Source organism: Etheostoma spectabile, chromosome 5 (genome assembly GCF_008692095.1).
Source record: "Etheostoma spectabile isolate EspeVRDwgs_2016 chromosome 5, UIUC_Espe_1.0, whole genome shotgun sequence".
Classification (NCBI taxonomy): domain Eukaryota; kingdom Metazoa; phylum Chordata; class Actinopteri; order Perciformes; family Percidae; genus Etheostoma; species Etheostoma spectabile.
In genome coordinates, this window is record NC_045737.1 from 29419497 (window position 1) to 29439427 (window position 19931).

The 19931-nt window shown below is 45.3% G+C and overlaps 1 protein-coding gene across 13 annotated transcripts in view; it reads right to left on the reverse strand.

Annotated features, from left to right (window-relative positions):
- The window catches only part of fbrsl1 (fibrosin-like 1), a 307681-nt gene that overhangs the window by 143121 nt on the left and 144629 nt on the right, over positions 1 to 19931 (reverse strand). For 9 of the 13 annotated variants that reach the window (XM_032516007.1, XM_032516014.1, XM_032516010.1 and 6 more), the window contains 2 exons: positions 17731 to 17832; positions 11787 to 11822 (listed from right to left, as the gene is read on the reverse strand). In XM_032516007.1, coding sequence (XP_032371898.1) covers positions 11787 to 11822; positions 17731 to 17832 — 138 coding nt within the window. The remainder of the gene's footprint in view (positions 1 to 11786; positions 11823 to 17730; positions 17833 to 19931) is intronic. The other 4 variants (XM_032516012.1, XM_032516013.1, XM_032516011.1 and 1 more) reach the window with 1 other exon arrangement.

A 19931-nucleotide genomic window follows, 5' to 3' on the forward strand; every position in this document is an offset into this window, starting at 1 on the left:
TTCATTCCTGGGGTAACCCTGTTACAATCCAGAAATCCTTTTGGCCACAACAAAGACAAAATGTGATGCAGAGACATCAGATGCGGTACAGTGCACTGAGCATGTAAGTAGGAGGAAGCAAAATCCCACATTACAGACACCATGTTTGTTGACTACATGAAACCCTGCAGATAATGAATTCAGGCTGCCAAATTTTCAAGATGTGCCAAAAGATAAAGCTGTTATAAACAAGAAAAAAACAAACAGCCACAACATCGGTGATTGGTTGTGATTAACATCAGCCTTCTTACTTGTGTCTCAGAAATTCAAATTACAAGCCTGATGCAGGCAATGCCAGGGACCGACCTAATATTATTATTATTCGAGACGGAGAATAACCCAACGACGGGATGATTACATTTGACTTGCAATGATTTCCCCCCCTGCATGAGAAAACAACAGCTTGGAAAAACTAATAGACATATTCCCCAAAGTAGCTTTGTTGCTCCTGCCTCGCTTTAAATAAATCTCATCACCGCAGTGAAAAATGTTTTGATTTCTCCTGCATTTAGAAAGTGGAGATAAAAGTCCAACCCATCTGTCCCTCAACTTTGTGGGGTGCAGTGCAGCGGAGGAAGGGATTTATCACACACAGCACGGCAAAGTGCATCTGCATCCGCCACACTGCTCCCACTCGCATCATTATCCTCATCGCCTATCACGTCCCCAGCTGAGCCCCCTTTTGGAAACAGGGGCTGACACATCGGCGGCAGGTAAACACTTTTAAAAGGATCTGACGCCCCGTAATGGAAGAAAAAACACTTCCGTATTGTTGGGGACCCCTGGCGCTGTGCTGGGCTTATGGAGGAGTAAGCCATTGTCTGGTGTCACCTAATTGGATCAAGTTTGTGTGGAGAACAGCTGTGTATGGCTGGCTGAGGTAAACACTGGACCGGAAGATGCCAGGGCTGAAATTGCTTTGAAAATCGTTTCGGCCTCCATAGAACGAGTGAGAATAGCAGAGAAAAATACAGTATAAAAGAACATTTGTGGTGCAGTCTGAAAGGTAATAAACACTTTCCCTTTGGTGTGGATTCAAAAATGTCCCAATTTTCTTTTGTTCATCCAAGGGCCCAGCCAGACATCTGTGTGAAAGGGAATGTGTGGCACACAGAGATTCAGAACCAGGCTGAGGCACTTGGCATGACAGTGCCTGTAGCACAAGTGATGATCCTTGGCAAAGGACAAATTAGACTTTGGAAAGCGAGTATTGCTGATCTAATTAAGTGCTGGCAAAAGGTGTCATCAGGGTCTGACAGATTTCAGCCCTGAGTCGTTTTCGCTTGCAGTGAGCTGCTGCAAAAGTGAGAAACATCGGCATAAACAAAGAGAGATGAAGAGAGACACAGTGAGACAAGGAAGCACTATTTCCAATTCAAGCATCTGCCTCCCCTCCGACACAGCTCGATTTAACCTTGAAGAGTAATGAGATCTGACTTGCTTAAATGTTAGCATTCTTAAATCATCAGGAAGTGCCTCCAAGGAGCCGATAATCACTGTGCCAAATTGCTGCGCTCGCTAATTTCATTTCTCCCTAGCATTTGCTTGCAGTTAGTGTCGATTATTCAAGAACAGGCATTTAATGCTGCCAGGTCCCAGGGGTGTTACATTAAAATGTAATAACTTGCAACATAAATGAAAACAAAAACCATTACTTTCTTCTCCCCCCCCCCCACAACTTTCTTCCCTCCTCCCTTTTCCTCCGCCACCTCTCTCCCTTCCTCCCTCCTCAATCGCTCTCCACTCCCTCCCTCCATGGTGGGAGTTTGAATCTAATTCTCAGCCCATCTGGCAGGCGTAATGAAGGCGGGCCGGGCTTGTGGTGCCCTGCTGCCATGGCTCGGTGGAGCAGGAGGCTAGCTGGCAGATTGGGTCGGGATGAGTGGAGGGGAGTCGGGGAACCTGCTGAGTGAGTAAGCCAGCCCAGTTAATCTCCCATGTGCCCCGGTGTGATCGGGGCCAAGGCCAACCACACGCTGAGGGCACAGTGGATGGGGTCTGGAGCGTGGATGGTCGTGGGCAGGACACTGGTGGGTAAGTCTGGCATTTATTAACATTTCCTGGCACTTAGCTGGCTCTTCTATGACAAGCCACCTCCAGTACGTGAAACGGTAAAAGAACCTTCATTCTGAAGACTGAAAACCAACCGTCAGTAATTGGGTCACAGCTAAGCCAGGGCATCTACAACTGGGTTCAGGGAACGTTTTGTACTGTAAACCGACTCAGCGGTCATAAGGGACATTAAGGAGTGAACTGCATGTGGAAGTGATGCTTAAAATACTGAATTAACACTCATTAACACTTTGATCCACTCGTTCTGTACGATCTCTGCAATGTTACAGATGTACAGTGGGTGTAAATTATATCGCCACAAATAGAGTACAGGTAAAACTTTGTAAGACATACAGTACGTCAGAGGAAACAGACAGGAAACTATTTATGAATATTACAATATCGATATTAGTTTCAATATTTTTAAACATGTAAAATTACAAAAAGTTATGGGAAAACGCATCATAAAAAAAACACCTTATGGCATAGATGATTTCAGTCTGTTTCTTTGAGTTCTTGTTCTCGCTGGCCAGGCTTGTTTGGTTGCTCCGGCTTATTAACTGCAACAGGTTTTATTGGGATAGTATCATGCACTCATGCTTGGTTCTGTTTTTTTGTCTCTATCTGTTTCTTCATTTACACCATCTCTCTGTCCAAATATGCACACACGTCACCTGGAACGCTCCCTAGCGTTTGTCATGTAGTGGACCCGTGCGCTGAGGGGAACTAACATGGTCAACATGGTTTATAATGTAAATGCTTTGTGTGTCTTTTTAAACTCGACTTGACTCTCTGAGTAACAACCGCACAAGAGTTCCTATGTGTGAAAACACAAATGGCAAATAAAGTTCTTGAATCTTGAATCAAGTGGTCTGGTAACTGGTCAATAAAACATGACCATTATAGCAGTTCAACAAACAATACAAAGCCATTGGAAACTGCATATTAGACCCAAATTATACTATACTTAGACACTAATTAGTAATTTGTATATGTGTTAATAATTCACAACTTTATGTTCAGAGACTTTTATTGTGAAATTGTGGCGTGTTTACTTCTGCCTCATTTGTGCCTCACTTATCCTGTTTTTCTGTGCAGAAATGATGGCTATCAGAGGGGGAAAGAGTACAACAGGCTCTACCTAAGTAAAAGTACTATTACTTTGATAAACTTTTACTTAAGTACAACAAAAATTACTAGTATAAAAATCTACTTGAGTAAAAGTAAAAAGTAGCTTATTAAAATTTACTCAGAGTAAAAGTTACGGCACCTTTAACTGTGTCATTTGATACAAAAAAAAACTTAAGACGTCCTAATAATAAACTAATTACAGCATAATTTAGCTGTATGGTGTCTAATTAGGGTATACATGTTCATTGACTGTGTAGTTATGGCCACGTTATTTCTAGTTTGTTCTAATTTGATACAAAGTACGTCTTCTAACGTCATATTAATGTACTGTAAAATAAAGTGCAACCGGATTTACGTATGGCCAAACGTGGCGAATAACAACTGTGAGGCAGGGCTACACAAAACATTTAAAGGTATACTGGATTAACACAAACGTGTGTATCTTTATGTTGTGTTCTCCTTAATGTGTTTGAAATACAAAGCATATTTCTTCATTTTAGTTTTGCTTTCACTTTAAAGTAAATGGAATTTGCAGTGCCGTAATAAACTGTTGTAGAGTGAAAAATGTGTTGTGATGCATTTCCACTTTAGCTCCCAGGACTGCTGAAACCTCTCGCTGCGAGCCAGGAACCGCTACTGGGAGAGTTCCACCGCTAGACTGGAACCCCCATGCAATGATGATTAAGCTCCTTTATCTAAACACAAACTCCTCTGCAATCGCTGTGATCTGCCTGCCGTGTGAGAGGGCACGTAGGGCGGAAGTGGCAAGGCAGCCAAAACCCTGGTATGAGACCTGCAGTTAAGACCGGCCTATGTGTGTGTGTGTGTGTGTGTGTACAGGTGTTTACCAATGTGCTTTTACCAGGCTGCTATGACTTTACTATGCTATTTTTGTTTTGCAATCTAGTCAGCACCTTAATGCTGCACATTACAGGAAACCCGTACCCGCTTGGGGCCACCAAGGCGACAGGCAACACAGAGGCATGGCAGCCCAGACTGAAGGCTCTCAGAGTCGGCGAGGCATGAGAAAGAACACAAATCAGATGGGCGGACAGAAAAAAACCCTCATCTACAGCATCATGGCAGGAAGCTATAGACTGACAAAAACAGCAGGTTTCCCTAAGCCATGCTCTGGCCTCTGGAGAAACCACAACACTGCCATTAACAGTTACTCTCCTCATAAACACACCAGCATCAGCTGGAGGTATAATTGCCCCTGCTTCTCCTGTAATCTTATACCTTACCTGCTGTTACTGTCAGACACCTTCTCCACTGAGAGAGACAGAGAGACAAGCAAGAGACAGACATGGGGGGAGAAGGAGGGGCTGCAGTGTGAGTGTGTGTGTGTGTGTGTGTACTGAAGTTGGAAGAAGGGTAGGTGTTGCTTGTGTACTGCCAGATACAAGGTAAGGAAAGTAAAAAGAGGGGTGTAGAGAGAAAGGAAAAGGAGAAAACACATGCCAGAAAATCAAATGAGTGTATGTTGCTGACTGAAATCCCAGGAGCAAGGCTCAGGGGCTCCGATGGAGGGGAATCGTGTTCTCTTCGTTGAGTGATTAGAAGACGAGTGGCAGAACATGACCTACTTAGTATAACTTCTGTAGACATTTTGGAAAAAGGTACTTGTGCGGGTAGAGTTAAGAGAGGTGGGTGGGAGCTTTAACCCTAATAGATTCATAGAAACATTAAAGATAGCAGGAATAATTGCCAGGGGGTGTTATGTGAATATGGATGAAAGTCTCTTCATCTCATGACCTCTCAAACTCAAACAAGGGCTTGCAGAGCCTCTATGCACTGGCTTTGCCAGCCAAAAAGCACAGATAGATGCATTTGATCCTACAGATATGCAAGGTTAAAATGCAAAAACAAAACATGAATTAAACATCGGAAAAAGGCAACAAGAGGAGGTTTTAGTACCTTTACAATTAGGCCGGAAAGTGTGTATGAATGTTGATAGAGCCGGAAGTGAGAAGAGAGAAAAAGGATGAGAAATCTGCTTTCTCAAAATCTGTGACTGAAAATGGCAAAGCGCTGGTTTCATACCTCTGCCCTATTACAATCCAATACTTGAAATCCACCGAGACCATGAAAGAGGAACACTTTAGCTTTGCTGTAGAAATGGGCCTGCCTCTGGCTCCTCTTAATTTCAGGCTTTGTTTGCGCGGCGTCGGGGAGCTCTTGTGTGTTTGCGGGAGACCCGCAGGCCTTTTGTCTCATCAGTACACGTGGTTTCTACTTGCCGCCTGAAGCGTTTTGTTGGCGTAAGCCTTTTGTTCTACTTCTACTTTGAGATTTGGTCACGGGTCGCGGATTACAGGTAACAAAGCCATCACAGGTACTCTGCTGTTTGTTTGCCCTACAACAACTGTTGGCGCTCAGGAGAGAGGCAGGCACTGAATCTCCACATCAGTCAGAGTAAGATGGGTGTGTTCCCAAGAACAAAGAGAGAAGAACAACCAAGACAAGTCTCGCAAACTAAAATGGCTTCCACCGGATTCCTTGGGGGACATTGACAGTGCTGCAATGCCTGCTCCTTTAAATGACACAGACTAATATTACACTTGTGGCGCTGAATTAATAAGCTGCAGAATGATAAATCTCTATGATTTATTAGGTTCCCTCCAGTGTATAATCAAGTTGAATGAGAGAGGGAGAGAAAGTCAGAAAAGAGGGAGATTGGCAGGAGACGGGGACATAGTTGGGTCTGAATTGAGACACAATGGACCAGGCCCTTCCTCTGCACAGCTGAATGGACAGGCTTTGAATGAGGAGTGTGAAACAGTCAGCCACCATAATCAGTGGGTGTTGAGTTTAACAGAAGGAAGCCGGTTAAAATACCAAAAAGTTCAATGTGCAGCTCGCCGTGAAATATGACATATGGAACTGCCAAAACAGAACTAGCAGACGTTCTTTCCCTCCCAAAACGGCCTATTTTTTTTTCTTTTGAGGAAGCATGAATTCCCCCATAAGGGCGGTTTATGAGAATATCACACCTCTATGGAAGTCTCATCCCACAATCCACAGGAGGCTTTCTCTCCCTTCTGCCTTGCTTCTGGTGGGCTGCCATCACACTCAGTTCCCAGATAGATGTTTGTAATTGGAGCTCTAATTTATGATCGGGCCTTGGTGCAGGATAATGATATGGAGCATTGTAATTTGCTGATGCAAATTGTACGTTATAATGGGGAGCCATAAAAGCCCCGGCAACATCTCGGAGACTTGCCAAACACCCTGAGCGTTCATTACAGCCCTCATTAAAACATCCACGTCGGCATTGGGAGCTCTTACAAATGGAAGGAGCATGTAATTGCTGCTTGATTGTGGTATATGTAACATATGATAAAGTGGAATTACCACTTTATTTGTCTACAGTGTCCGTGAAACTTAATGGGGAGAAAGCCTGCAGTAAACAAAGCCTCAGAGCATTGTTTGATTGTTACATTATAGGGCTATTTGTTTAAAGTGGGGCAAATGTGAGCTAGGGGACAGTGCATCCAGGACAAACTAAGAGTGATGATAATCAAGGCTGGGCTTAGGGGGATAAAACTAATAATTTTACCCATGAGAGCCGGTGTTTCATTTGGACTAACTCCAACATGGGTGATAGCGTTGAGCTTTGTCTGGGAATACATTAACTGGATTTAATATGAGAAAAGATCAGTATTGTTCTTTTTCATTACCAGGCACCACAGCCGTCACCATACTTCTGCTTTAAGGGTGGTGGCGCTAGATTGAAAAAGGTTCGGACGAACCACTGAAGTCACCATTTCCAGTCGTTGATCTCAATTCAGTCCTAACGAACGGGGTAGGGGGAATGCGGTGGAGCTGAACGTCCCAGCTTTTAAGCAGCCCTGAGAGCAAAGCCAAGTGGCAAAAGCAATTAAGAGTTCATTTGGAGCAAGTGAACTATGCCTGGGCTGTTTTTCTGAGGTAACACTAATTCACAGTGTCGCCTTTTTATTCAAATGACCTCTCCCAGAGCCCCCCTTTGTGTTGGTACCGTTCTACTGCATCTCCATTAGAACAAAACCTGAGCTGCGTTGATGAAAATGAAGTTTCCCTCCTCTCCTCTGAATGTTAGCGGGCCTCTATCACCAGAGCTGTGTGCGCTCAGCCACTGGAAAGGGATTTTCAACCGTGCCATTCAGCCGAGGCCCCAGAAGCCTGCAGCCTTTATCTGCAGAACCCTTGATTGATGTGTTGTGGGCCCTGCTGTGGTTAACAGCAATTTTTATCTGTTGCTAGCGGCAACAGCCCGGGTCCCTGGTGCGCGGTGAGCAACAGGGCCCAGGATCTGAAGCCGGACCGCACACGGGGATAAACAAATAGGTTTTTCAAGGCAGACAGCCCTCATAGAGAGGCCCCTGACAGGCAGCGCCCCACCCTAAGGCCAGGACAAGGTCAGGGCCCCGGCCCACTCCTGCTGGGCTCTTGGTTTCCTTCACTAATTTTCACCATGTGCAGAGCCGGTGGTATGGAGACACCTGCACACCCCACTGAAAAGTAAGCAGAGCGAAAGAGGCAGACAGAGTGATATACAGAGAGGCAGTTAGGAGATTTTGTATACTGTGGGGGGGGGGGGGGGGGGGGGAAGCAGCCATGGCTTTCTTTTAAAGCTCTGTGTGCCGTAGAAGTACAATATATAATTTACACTCAATTTCCTTTCAATTACTGTTTTAGCATTTAATCCAGTGAATCTGTGTCATTTTGTTTAATAAAGCGTGAAGCTTTTAATGGCTTCTATTATAATTAAGTGACATAATCCTTGTATTCGATAAAGATCTTGTAAAAAGCCTCGTCACTCAGACAGGGAAGTGTGTTTGCCACAATGCGGAGGTCGGGAATGCCAAATCAATTAAAACAGGGCTGTTTAACAACGCAACAAATGACTCGGAGACTGCTCTGTTTACAGTGTAGACTCATTTAGCGTTAAATATGATTATGACCTGAGCAGGGGAAATAAAGAATGGGTGTGTCTGAGAGCTCCCAGCACTCTCGCTCAGCCCAAACACCCGGGCTAAGGTTTTACTCCCTGACATCGCAGAGATAAACCCTCCCAAAACAGACTAGTCAGATTATACTGTCACAGACAAAGCTTTATGCTTTTATCGTGCATGAAAACATGAGCCGTAGCTTGGCCTTGGGTGGTTTTAAAAAATGCAGTTGGAGACCAAAGCTCAATCACTTCATCTGAAAAGAAAGGGAGTTGTGCTGTCTTTTTCGCTTAGCCAAAACGGCTCCTCCTCTATGCAGTGTATACAGCCCAGGGGCAGCGACCGGATGGGCAGATAGATGCAGTGAGATTCTTTGACATTTTCCCCGTCTCTTGCAGCCCGTATCTCTCAGGCACAGGGGGAGGGGGGGGGGGGGGTTCTTTATCAAGGAGCCCCTGAGAGAGGATGATAAATCGCCAGAGCCCAGGCCAATCTCCAGTGGAACAACACGCAGGTAGCAGCGCAGGAAACAAGGCACAGATATTGTCTCCCCAACATAGTCGCTGCTATAATGAAGCCTGCACAAAGCAGACAGGAGAGAGTCGGCCTGATAAACAATTCCATATCCAGTCTTCCGCAGAGAGCGAGATAGCAAGTCTCAGTCCTGCTGCTACATGGCTGCTCGACTCAACGGTCCAGAGATTAGCCCACACCCCTGAATGGGGGATGAAGGGTCGGGGTGGGGGGACTGTTTTCATGTTGTCACCTGAAGTAACTTGGGGTAGTTTGGCGTACAGATATATAAGACTTTCAGGAATATTTTCTCTGTTGTGCTGTCTGCCCTGCAGCAGTCAATATGTCGATGACGTTTCACTCACGGGATAGTCCCGATGCCCGTCTCTGTCCTCAGCTGTGCTGGATGTTTTTTGGCCCTCCTCGGTGAAGGCCGTCTCAAAGCTCTTATATTTCCACCTCGAGGAGCGAGCATCGAGGAGAATTCATCGAGGAGCTATAGGCAAGGATACACAAGAGCAGCCTTCCCGGAAGCTGTGCAGCTGAAGGAGTTGTTAACTCCGCCCAAACAGCTGATGTGTCTGTGTGACCCTGTAAAACACATTTCCTCGGTTCCTCTTTCTCCTCCCGTGAGGAAGGGAGGCAAGTGGAGAAGTTGAGGAGGCAATTTAAGCAACATGAGACGCACCTCTGGTTTTGACAATCTAAACTCCGGTCGATTCAGGAAAAATCTTCCGATCTAGGGCCATTTTAATTCCAAAGCTCGGTTCCATACGTGGAATAAAAGTCAATGGCCACTATTTTTAGAACACAAAAATCAAATATGTATTTTTCCTAAAATCCTCTAATGTGAACGCATTGAAATTAATTAGCAATGAGCAGCTTCATTTGAACACACATTTGCATTAACCTGCAGAAACCTTGAATTTCAATTAGCAACTTTTCAACTGTTATCACTAAGTGATGAAATATGGTTTGCTCTTTTAGTTTAGACAGTCCTTTCTTTTAACAAAGAAAGCAATGAGAAAAGAGACTGAACAGAATGACGAGGGAACATGTCATGTTTCTTCAGAATGTGTGCAGAGATGATGTATGATGTAATGTGCAAAAACACAATTTGGATGAATGAAACCAGCAGACAATGCATTCTGTATGCAACTGCCAAACCATTTTAAGACAGTACAAAAGGTATTTTCTCTTTTCAAAAACACTCTGGTGACTCCAATTTCCTGTTTTCATGAATCCAGCGCTGAAGCCCAGACACTTCCTTTACTGTACATTCTTGTGTACCCCCATTCAATTGAGGCCAATCAAGCCTGGCAGGCAACATAAGAAAGGAGACATATGGATTTTTTTTTGTTGCTTACTGACTGTGACAGATAACCAGCCCCCATCCACCGATTTCATTTTTGGAGTGTTTGTGGAGAAGCAGAGCAGTTGATGGCGATCAGTGCCAGGGGCCAACCAGACGATAGCCCAGTCCATGCTATTGGTGGCCAGTGGCGCTGCCTACGCATGTGCGCCCGCCTCCTTGACCCTCCCACACCCTCTCCCCACCTCACTGACAGCCCTCCACCCACATACATAGCCTCTCTCATCCCCCAGCCATAACGCTCTATGCAGCCCCTGGCCTCCTCCTCCTCTTCCACCCCCCCCATACCCACTCATCCTCTGCCTGGCAGATCCCTGGAGCCCCCGACCCTACAACCCCCCCCCCCCCTTTGAAACCATCATACTGTAAAGCCTGAAGCTCATGCAGATAAGGAGACCCGAGAAATCAAGCGAGCCCGGCAGCAGAGCAGACTGAGTCAGAGCTCAGCACCCAGGAGGTGCCCAGAGGCTACAAACACTGCAGATAGCACCGTCGGATAGCCACACAGCCCGACAACGTCTAACTTCCTGCCCTCGTTACGAGACTTTTCTTTGCTTGTACAATTCCAACGACCCCACAACACCAAGCCCCCTCCAGTCCGCTCCACCCTTCCTCCTTTACAGATAAAGAGAAGGCCTCGTCCCCTGCCGACTCAAACTGACAGCTCCAGCCAAAGGGCTCCACAAGCTTTTTTGGAAGGTCTTGTTTGTTTTCATCCATCTGTGAGTATGCGACCGCTGGGGAATAGGAATGTGACATGTTCTATTAAAACTAAACTATACAAAAATTGCACAGAGATCAAGGTCTTTTCAAGTTAAGCTCTGTTCAGCGCTTTAACTGCAGTCCTTTGAGGCAGATTAACGATGACAAACCATTTATAGTTGTTTTGTTTGTCGAGATGATTGCTTCCAAGCTGCAATAAGAACTGCCATATGCCACTCATCAGCTAAAAGTAGCGCACTTTAAAGAAAGGCCTCTTATTAGTTCCCCTTTAAGCAAAGGACATAAAGGACGACTGCTGTCTCTATTACCCAGAGACTAGACACATCGTTGAAACAATGGGAGGGAAAGAGCACAAATGTACGGTTAGAAAAAGCACCGGGGCAAGGCAACAGATGCTCTTAGGGGATAAAAATAGTCCTCCTCTGACAATTTGTGAGCGAGTGTATGTTTGAAAGGATTGGGTTGACGTTTTCCAAGGCATCACTAAATATTCCTCTCGGGTAGATTTACCTTCAACAACATGACAGAAAGAATCTCACTGACTCTTAATAATCAGTCAGTTGATTCCAACAAATCATAAGACACTTTAAAACTGCTATGGATCCTCCTGAAGGCGTACATATACATGCATTTCTGTGGGTAGTGGTGGGAAATTGTATTTATTGCATAGATACAGGGGGCCTTTAAGAGGCTTTTAGACATATTGTCATATACTGTATGTGAGGAATAGCATCCTCCATTGACAGTCACTGGAGGAAGACATAAAACTCCGACAGCCAAATTGCAGCGCCGGCGAGCAGCGCTGATCGATGCCAATAAAACGAGGCTCTTTTCGCCAAGGTAGCGCAGGACACCTTCCCGCAATTTAATCAGTCAGTCAGCCAGAATTAATGTCCCTAATATCATGATTTCTCCATTACTCTATTTAACATAATTAAAATGTCGAGCGCCGGGACCATAAAGCGGGTCGTTGGAGATTGTAATTCTGCCGTAAAGCTATGAAGCATGAAAATGCCACTTACCGAGTAGCCACGGCCTGACAGCGAGTGAGTGGAACTCTGTAGGGAGAGAGAGGAGAACAGGGATGACCTTTAAGGAGCGTTTCACTCGCTGACACAGACATGACGAAGCAGCGCCGCTTTAATACCAATATTCACGTTAACCTTTTACCCGCCCCGCCATGTACCCCCACGCCCGCACACATCACTCCCATCCATTCTGGCCTCCACCGTGGGGGTAGCTGAGCAGCACCCGCTCTAAAAACAATCACTCACATCCAGCTGAGAGACGTAATATGAGTTTTCATAGAAGGACACTGTGGAAATCCTTAATCATGTGGTAAAACTATAATTAAAAAGGTGCACAATAATCATTCCATGGCTGTGTAGACACCTTTTAAGCACAGTGTGAGGTGTGCATGCTTTACATAAAACATGATTGAGTCTCTGGGATACATTATGTGCCAACGCTATGGTTAATGTCCGGTTTTAATCTTGGCCGGTGGACCAAATTATTAACGCCTCAAATGGTTTTATAATACAGGCGATGCGTTGCAGTGCAGTTGAAGATAAACTGTCACCATTTATTTGTTTGAATTCACTTGCTTCTGTACCTTCCAGAGTGGCATCTGACAGATAGACACATGGGAGTAAATCTATCACTTGCACCAGAAGATAAAAGGATAAAACTAGAGTGAGTTACAGCTCAGGTACCCTGCTAGCCGAAGTTGTTGGCTTCGCTCCTTATTCCATCTTTGAATTTCCTAGGTATTTGTTCTTGTGCGCAAAACAAACAATATTGAATAAGAGAAGCATCAACGGGCAAGCTAACATTTCAAAAATGCTAGCTGCTTTTTATCCTTTACCTGTCCTGTTCATCATTAGACATTTAACAAGCCAAACTGTAAAAATGAAATATTGTCTATCAATATCTACACTGTCCTTCACTAGATGCGTTTTTATTTTATTTTGTCTTTACCTTGTGAGATATTATTTTTAAACAAAAATGGTGTCTGCAACATTATGGAACCAAACCAACCATTGTTCATCATGTTACATCAAGCCCTTTTACTCGGGGTAAGTATACCTTGCATCATCAAGGGAGGTGTTTTGGGCCCATCAAACTCCTCCTGTGTTTTCTAATGCAGTCCTCTAAATGCTGAACAAGAGCAGGATGGTGACAGAAAAAGCTAGCTTTTGTTCTGTTCTCAGGCTCTGTCTGTCAGAGCCCAGCAAGAATACCAATCTCCAAATCCCTCCCTCCACTTCCACTTCTCACTTCTTTTATTCCTCTGTCTAGATTGGCAATTTCTCCCCCCCTGGTCTCTGGAGGGGACTTTTCTGCTAGACCAATTTCATCCATAGGTCCACCTTCAATCCAAGCGACCTCCCCCACACCTTCACCACCACTGCCTCCCTTGTTTTGCACCCTCCCAATACCCCTCATCCACTCTCCCACACCTGCTCTAGGCCTCAGCCCTCATCAACGCCTGTGTGCCCCTCTGATTCGCAGGACAGCTCCTGCGGTGACGATTAGGGAGGAGTCCTGCCGTGAACCGGAAAGCAGGCTCTGCGGGAATCAAAAGGCTATTCCCGCTCTGCTCAACCTCTCTGATCCCTTCACTACCGCGACTAGAGAGGAGGCCAGGAGAAAGGGGAGGAAGAACTGCTCAGAAGGCAAAATCTGTCCCTACAAAAAGGGCCAAAAGTGTGTTCCAGAGAGAATGTGGTCTGTTGTCCGTGTGTGTGCATGTTGTCAGTGCACCTAGATATGTGTGTGTGTGTGTGTGTGTGTGTGTGTGTGTGTGTGTGTGTGGTGTGTGTGTATATATGCATGTGTTTGTGTGTGAGTGCATATGTGCATAGGTGACGGGAGGCCAAAGCCATTTGGAATTAGCCTTACTGTGTAGAGTTCATTCAACTTGGAGCATTCTGAGCAGAAAGAGAGGCTTATTTAAATGATAATGAGGGACAATCCATTGGATTTAGTGCCGGTGAAGGGAGGAAGAGAGAGAGGAGGGAAAGGGGGGATCCATTAAAACGCCAGCGGTTCATAAGCCATAGGGTCGGCATCCAGCTAAACACTCTCTCTTAAAAGCCATTATACATGGCTCTCAATGGATTTCTGCAGCGCTTAGGACTTCAAAAGGATTTAAGAACCCGCCCAGAGAGGGAGTGTGGGGGAGGAGGAGGACGAGTGTGAGTGAGTGTGTGTGTGTGTGTGTGTGTGTGGTTGTGTGTGTGTGTGTGTGTGTGTGTGTGGTTGTGGTGGCGAGATGGATGGGGCGGATGCTGGCGGCATTTAAGGGTTAACTAAACAGCCCCAGAGAAGAGAAATGTTGCTAAATCCGCCCCCTAATCCTCTCCCCATTTCCATGCCCCCTCCTCCACTCGCCTTACAAAAAAATAAAGGAAAGAAAAAAGAAAAACATGGCGACAAGGGGAGGGTCCAGTCCATCTTCTCCCAACCCAGACTATTGGTTTTTGTCATTGCAGGGAGGCCAAGAGGCGGGCCAATCAGAGCTCGATGGAGCATGAGGTGGCAAGGGATGCGAACATGTATGGCAGATTAGGTAGCTGGGTGGGTTTGGGTGCATGTGGGTGGGTGTGGGTGGATACACGAGGGTGTTAGAGACCTTGACAGCACCACAACTGCCGCCCTCTCCTCCGTAGGACACAGATGCAGTGGTACCCACTCCCTCCGCCACCCCATATTTCCATAATCCCTGTGTGGCTTAGTGCCGGGCCCCGCTGCACCGCAGGCACAATTACCTAGTCAAAATAAACAGATAAAGACCCAACCATGGCAATGAACAAACAACATCCCCTGCAGTTTTTTTTACTCCCTGCTCCCAAATTGATGCATGACTGTTTTTACAGGCGGGCGCGTCCACATGTCGCATTTGTCTCTATTTCCTTTGGCGGTAAGACAAGAGAAATCCATTTTACTCGTTGCAGACACGGCATCATTAGTTAAGAGCTCTTAAAGCCGGGGAGCCACTTTGATGTGGTGGAGTGTGTTTTACGAAAATTAGCAGTGCTCTCAGCGCGGTGGCAGAAACTTCATGGAGCTGAAACGATAAAAAAATATGGAAGAGACAGTGACACAGTGTTGGTGAGGAATCTCTCTGTGTGTAGACCTGCAAACTTTAGAGCAGTGAAAAAAGATGTCAAGATAAGCAACAACAGGCAAGGTGGGCCACATGATAAGCTGGCAGCATCAAAATATATTTAAAGTACCAAAAGTACTCATTATGCAAAATAGCCCATTTCAGAATAATATATGTTATTGAATAATAATTACTGATGCATTAATGCCGGACTCGCACTTTGAGTCCGGACTCAACACGCTTTTCTGTTGTCTCAGACTCGTTGGTATTTGGACTTGGACGTGTCTCACACTCGGCCATTGGACTCGCCAAATTTTCTAGTTGGTCTCGAACCGAGTCCAGCACTGTATACTTTTGTTTTAAAGTAACTTCCTTCAAAACAAAACCATTTATGAAGCGTGCTCCTTCAGAAAACAGGTATTAGTTTAATTAAAAATCTCACTAGAACAGGCATCGTGACTGGACGCCTGGTACACGCCTGGCTGCATCGTATACCTCAAACATCAGGCATCAATCCTTTTAATGTTGGCTACAGACACAATGTCAGACCGCACTTTGTACTCTGTACATTCTTCATGACAAGTAATAAGTTCAAGAATGGGAACATTTCCATTTTATATTTTAATTAATAGGCAATATGACCTAATTTGATCCTGTTACTATGCACGTCTCGGTATTGACTATCTCTCATTTGGACTTGGTCTTGACTTGGACTCAAACTTTTTTGGACTCGATGATGACTCTGTCTTGACTAGTCCTGGTATTGGACTTGTCTTGGACTAAACAAAGGTGGACTTGTCTACAGCCCTGCATTAATGGGACCATCACTTTAGTGTCGGAGCTGCTAAAAGTGGAGCTAATTTGAATATATCCCCTATCATGATTTATTTATTGATTACATTTTGTATTGTTAATCTAATCCTGCAACTAGTAACTAAAGCTGATAGATGAATGTAGTGGAGCAAAAAGTACCATATCTCCCTCTGAGATGAAGGGGAGTACAAATATAAAGTAGCAGAAAACAGAAATACTAAAGTAAAGTACAAGTACCTCAAATTAAGTACAGTAATTAAGTACATGTAATTAGTTACTTTTGCACCACTGAGTTGAGAAATGCCATGAAGTTAGCTAATGCTAGCTAGTTTAGCTAATATTCCAAATCAGGAAGGCGGCCTTAAACAGCCTGTGCTTTATTTACGTTGCATTGTGCTGTGAGTCAGCGGCTGCTGTGGCATTTTATTTGCTCAGGCTGCAGGTAATCAAAGCCTCGCATGCCTTGGCCGATCCTTCTGGCCTAATTCACTTTACACTGAGCAAATAAAATGGCGCACAGTAGCCTCCAAACATGATTAACAATGCATGGTAGTGTTAACCAGGAAAAGAAAGACTAGACGTATTCACCATGGTCAAGGGTAGAGGATGTTTTCAAGCGGACTTCATGTAGCAGACCAGATCAAAGTTCTGATTGGCCTATGGAAATGCCACAGAAATGGAATACTAGGCTATTGATTGGACAACGCACTAAGGTTGATGCTAGCCTGAATTAGAGGCTAGCAGAGAGAGGGACAGACAGACAGAAAGAGGAGGATAGAGGTAAAGGAAAGAGGAGACAGAGGACAGAGGGAGAGAGGGAGATGGATAGATATGGATGCCGTGGCTACAACGATCAGCGTCTGTGCACCATTTATTTGGCAGCAGATTAGAGTGACATGCCACATCTAACAGCGTTGACAATTACTGCACGCAATTTTCAACAGCCCCCCCAACCCCCCTCCCCCTATTGCTGCAACCCCCCCGCCGCCCTTATCCGTGCCCCCCTGCTTCTCTGTGCTTGTCGTATATCCCTGTCAGAGCTGTCAACCGGCTTCGCTCTTTTATCTGACAAGCCCGCCCCTTCCTCCTGACTTTTTCATTAAAAGACAGCCTTTTACACAAATTCAAGAGAAACAGTACGAGGGGAAGAGGGGGGACAGTGCACAAGAGATATAAGAGGATGAAGATGAGAAAAATTAGACTAGATGATTTTTTTTTTTCCATCAGCTGAATTTTCAATTGAAATGCTGAATAGCTTAAAACAATGTATTTAATAAGTCCATTAAAATCCTTTTCCTTCCATCATTTTACCCCTGCTGGAAAAAAGAGCTGCACATTTTCCTTCCTCTTCTTTTTCTCTCTCTCTCCCCTTATCCTCCTGCTGCTTTCGTCAGCTAAATGAACAGTCTGATTGAATTTCGGTAGGTTTGGGAGGTCTGCTTGACAGGCATTAGTTAGGAAGCATATTTCTACATTCATTTAAAATGAGCCGCTTGGGATTTTGCATGAATTCTCATTACTTCCTCTGTATCTAAATTGCATTATTTCATCCCTTACGCTGAACCAATGCCTGGCCTCCATTTGCCTTTGCCACCTACTCATCCTCTAAATGGGCTGGCATATGGATGCCAGCGCAGCGATAATTGGAACAGTTGCTTTAACTCATTCCATTCTGGGGTCGGTGAGATCAGCCCACACCTGGCTGAACTGCATTAGGTCATGTCTACATTTAACCGTGCCATGCTTTAAATAATGCCAGGCCAACAAGGTGATGCTGTGTGACCGGCCTAATCATTTCTTGTCTATGTGCTGTCAGCCAGCCAGTCTTATCCCCACCAACGCACAGGGGATTTATGAGGTGATAGATGAAAACAGCAGGAGCTACTGCGCCAGCTGCTGTCTGATCTCTGCCTCGATGTCGCCGCCACCCAAGCGCTCTCTATACCCCACCTCAGGGATCCCCTGCCTTGGCCTGTGAAAGCGGATAGCCTGGCTCGCTGTAGGAGGTCTGGGGGAAAGGGGAAAGGTCTTGTCCAAGGACTCACCTCGCTGAGCTGCTCCTTGGAGTTGCTCCTGTGCGGGCGGCTGAGCTCCTGCACCGTCTCATCCTCGCTGAGTTTGACCGGACGTAGCACTAAAGGTTTTATCTGCAGGGGACACAAAAAAGAAAGAGGACATCTTCAAATCATGTCTTTAGGTCACGATCCAAACCACTAACAATCTACCCTGAGAGGCAGTTACTTTTCAGACATTTGAGAGGCATAAAGCATAATCCTAAAAGCCACTCTGATATAACTGTGAATCACTGTGTGAGTGGCTCATTACTTTCATAAAATGGCAAGAAGAAAAAATTGTTTTTCATTTTTTCATTTCATGTTAAATAAGGACAGATGCTTAGACATATACATTTGTGCAACAAATCTCCAATGTACAGCATTGCAGCATTCATAGATATTACTCGTTTCTAATGCCCGTCCCTAGAAGAGCTTTTAAACAGTCATGACAACAAACTTTAAATATTGCCACAATTAAAATTCATAAAGCACATAAACATACAAGACACCCACATCTGGATCCAACCCCCATCAAACGTCCAGAATGATGCCATCTTATTTTCTGTCACTCACTTGGATTTTCCAACTCCACAAGTTAGATATCTATGCGTAACAATACAGCATAAAAACAATGGCTTCAACTGACTTTCAATGGGCCATGGTCCTTCTATTCTTAACCTGAGGGAAATGCAAAATGGGTGTGGTGACTCACAGCTCTGTGTCAGTTTGTGCTTTGGCTAAATGCAAAGCAGAACTGGCTGTAGCAAAAACACCTGCAACCCCAAACCTCGACCCTCTATTGCTAGTCAAACCAGCCAGCAACAGGAACGAAGCAGCAACAATGTACTAATCCCAACTATGACAGTCAAATTCAGCTGAGGTTTTTTGGGAATTTTGTTCTAGCAATTTTGTTAAATTCACTATGACCTCCACCAATTTGCCCAACTTAGGTAAAATGGAATTTGCACCCTGACTGTGTTTTGCACATACAAAAATGTTAGTGTGCTCATATGACACAAAAATACATACACACTCAAGGGTCTGGTAGGCATCTAGCTACAAGTTGTTTATTATGTGCTAACATTTTCAGAGAAAATTATTTCCGCTGTTTTCCCGCCATGAAAAAGTTAAAATTAAAATAAATCTAATACTGGCCAAAAATATATGCCATCAGCAGCTTAAATGCACAAATGTCAGTATCTGCATTCGGCCAGCCTCATCATGCTAACACTAATACAAACCTGGATGGCTTGGTTTATTGCAGGCCATCAAGACCCACAGTTGGCATGCATTCAAATTCCCAGCCAGATGGGAGGTTGGCGAGCTCAGCAAGGAGGACTATGTGCTGGTGCAGCACCAGCCAATCACAATGTCCCGAGCTGCTCCCCCACCTTGGAGTACAGTGGCGATGGCTGCGGGGTGTAAACCATTTGACTAGCAGTTTGCATGTAGCAGCTCCCCTGGTGGCACACACGGTGGCTGGCCCCGTTCTCCTGATCTCCACTGTAATTTAAGCAGATCACTGCTACAATTAACCTTTCCCTGTAAATATCAATTATAGCCCCCGGCTGGGCCAGGATTAAAAGGGTCATCAGCTAATCTGACAGGTCCTGTACGCTACCACCTGGCTGGGAGAGAGGGAGGGAGGCAAGGCGGCAGAGAGAGAGAGAGAGTGTTTGTCTACCCTCGTCCCCACCAGCTCACATGCCAAGTAGACACAATTCCCTTTTAATTACCCTGCCGCCACCAGGGCAAGCATGCTGATTGGCCAAGGGGCATTAGCAGTGCACTGAGGTCAACAGTGACAGTACGGGGTGGGGTGGGGTGAGAGTGGCGCAGAGGAGGAGGGAGCTGCCGCCAAGCAATCAGGGTGTAGAGATGGAAGCAAGAGAAACCTGGCAGGTGGGCCTAATCAGGTTTGACTTCCACCTCTACCCGCCTCTCCCTCTGCCTCTCTCGCTCGACTAGCTGTCAGCCTAATCACTGCTTGAATCTTAAAATAGATGGTGGCCTTTTTGATTTCCTTCTCTCAAGGAGAGCACAAAGAGAGCAATCCTCCTTGGCAGGCGGCAGGCAGGCAGGCAGGCAGGCAGGCATGGAGGCAGAGACAAGCGTTAAGGTACAGTTGGCGTCACGTCGCCGTCAAGTACAGCCGTTGATTACTTTGTTTACCCAGCATCAGTGTTGCTGAC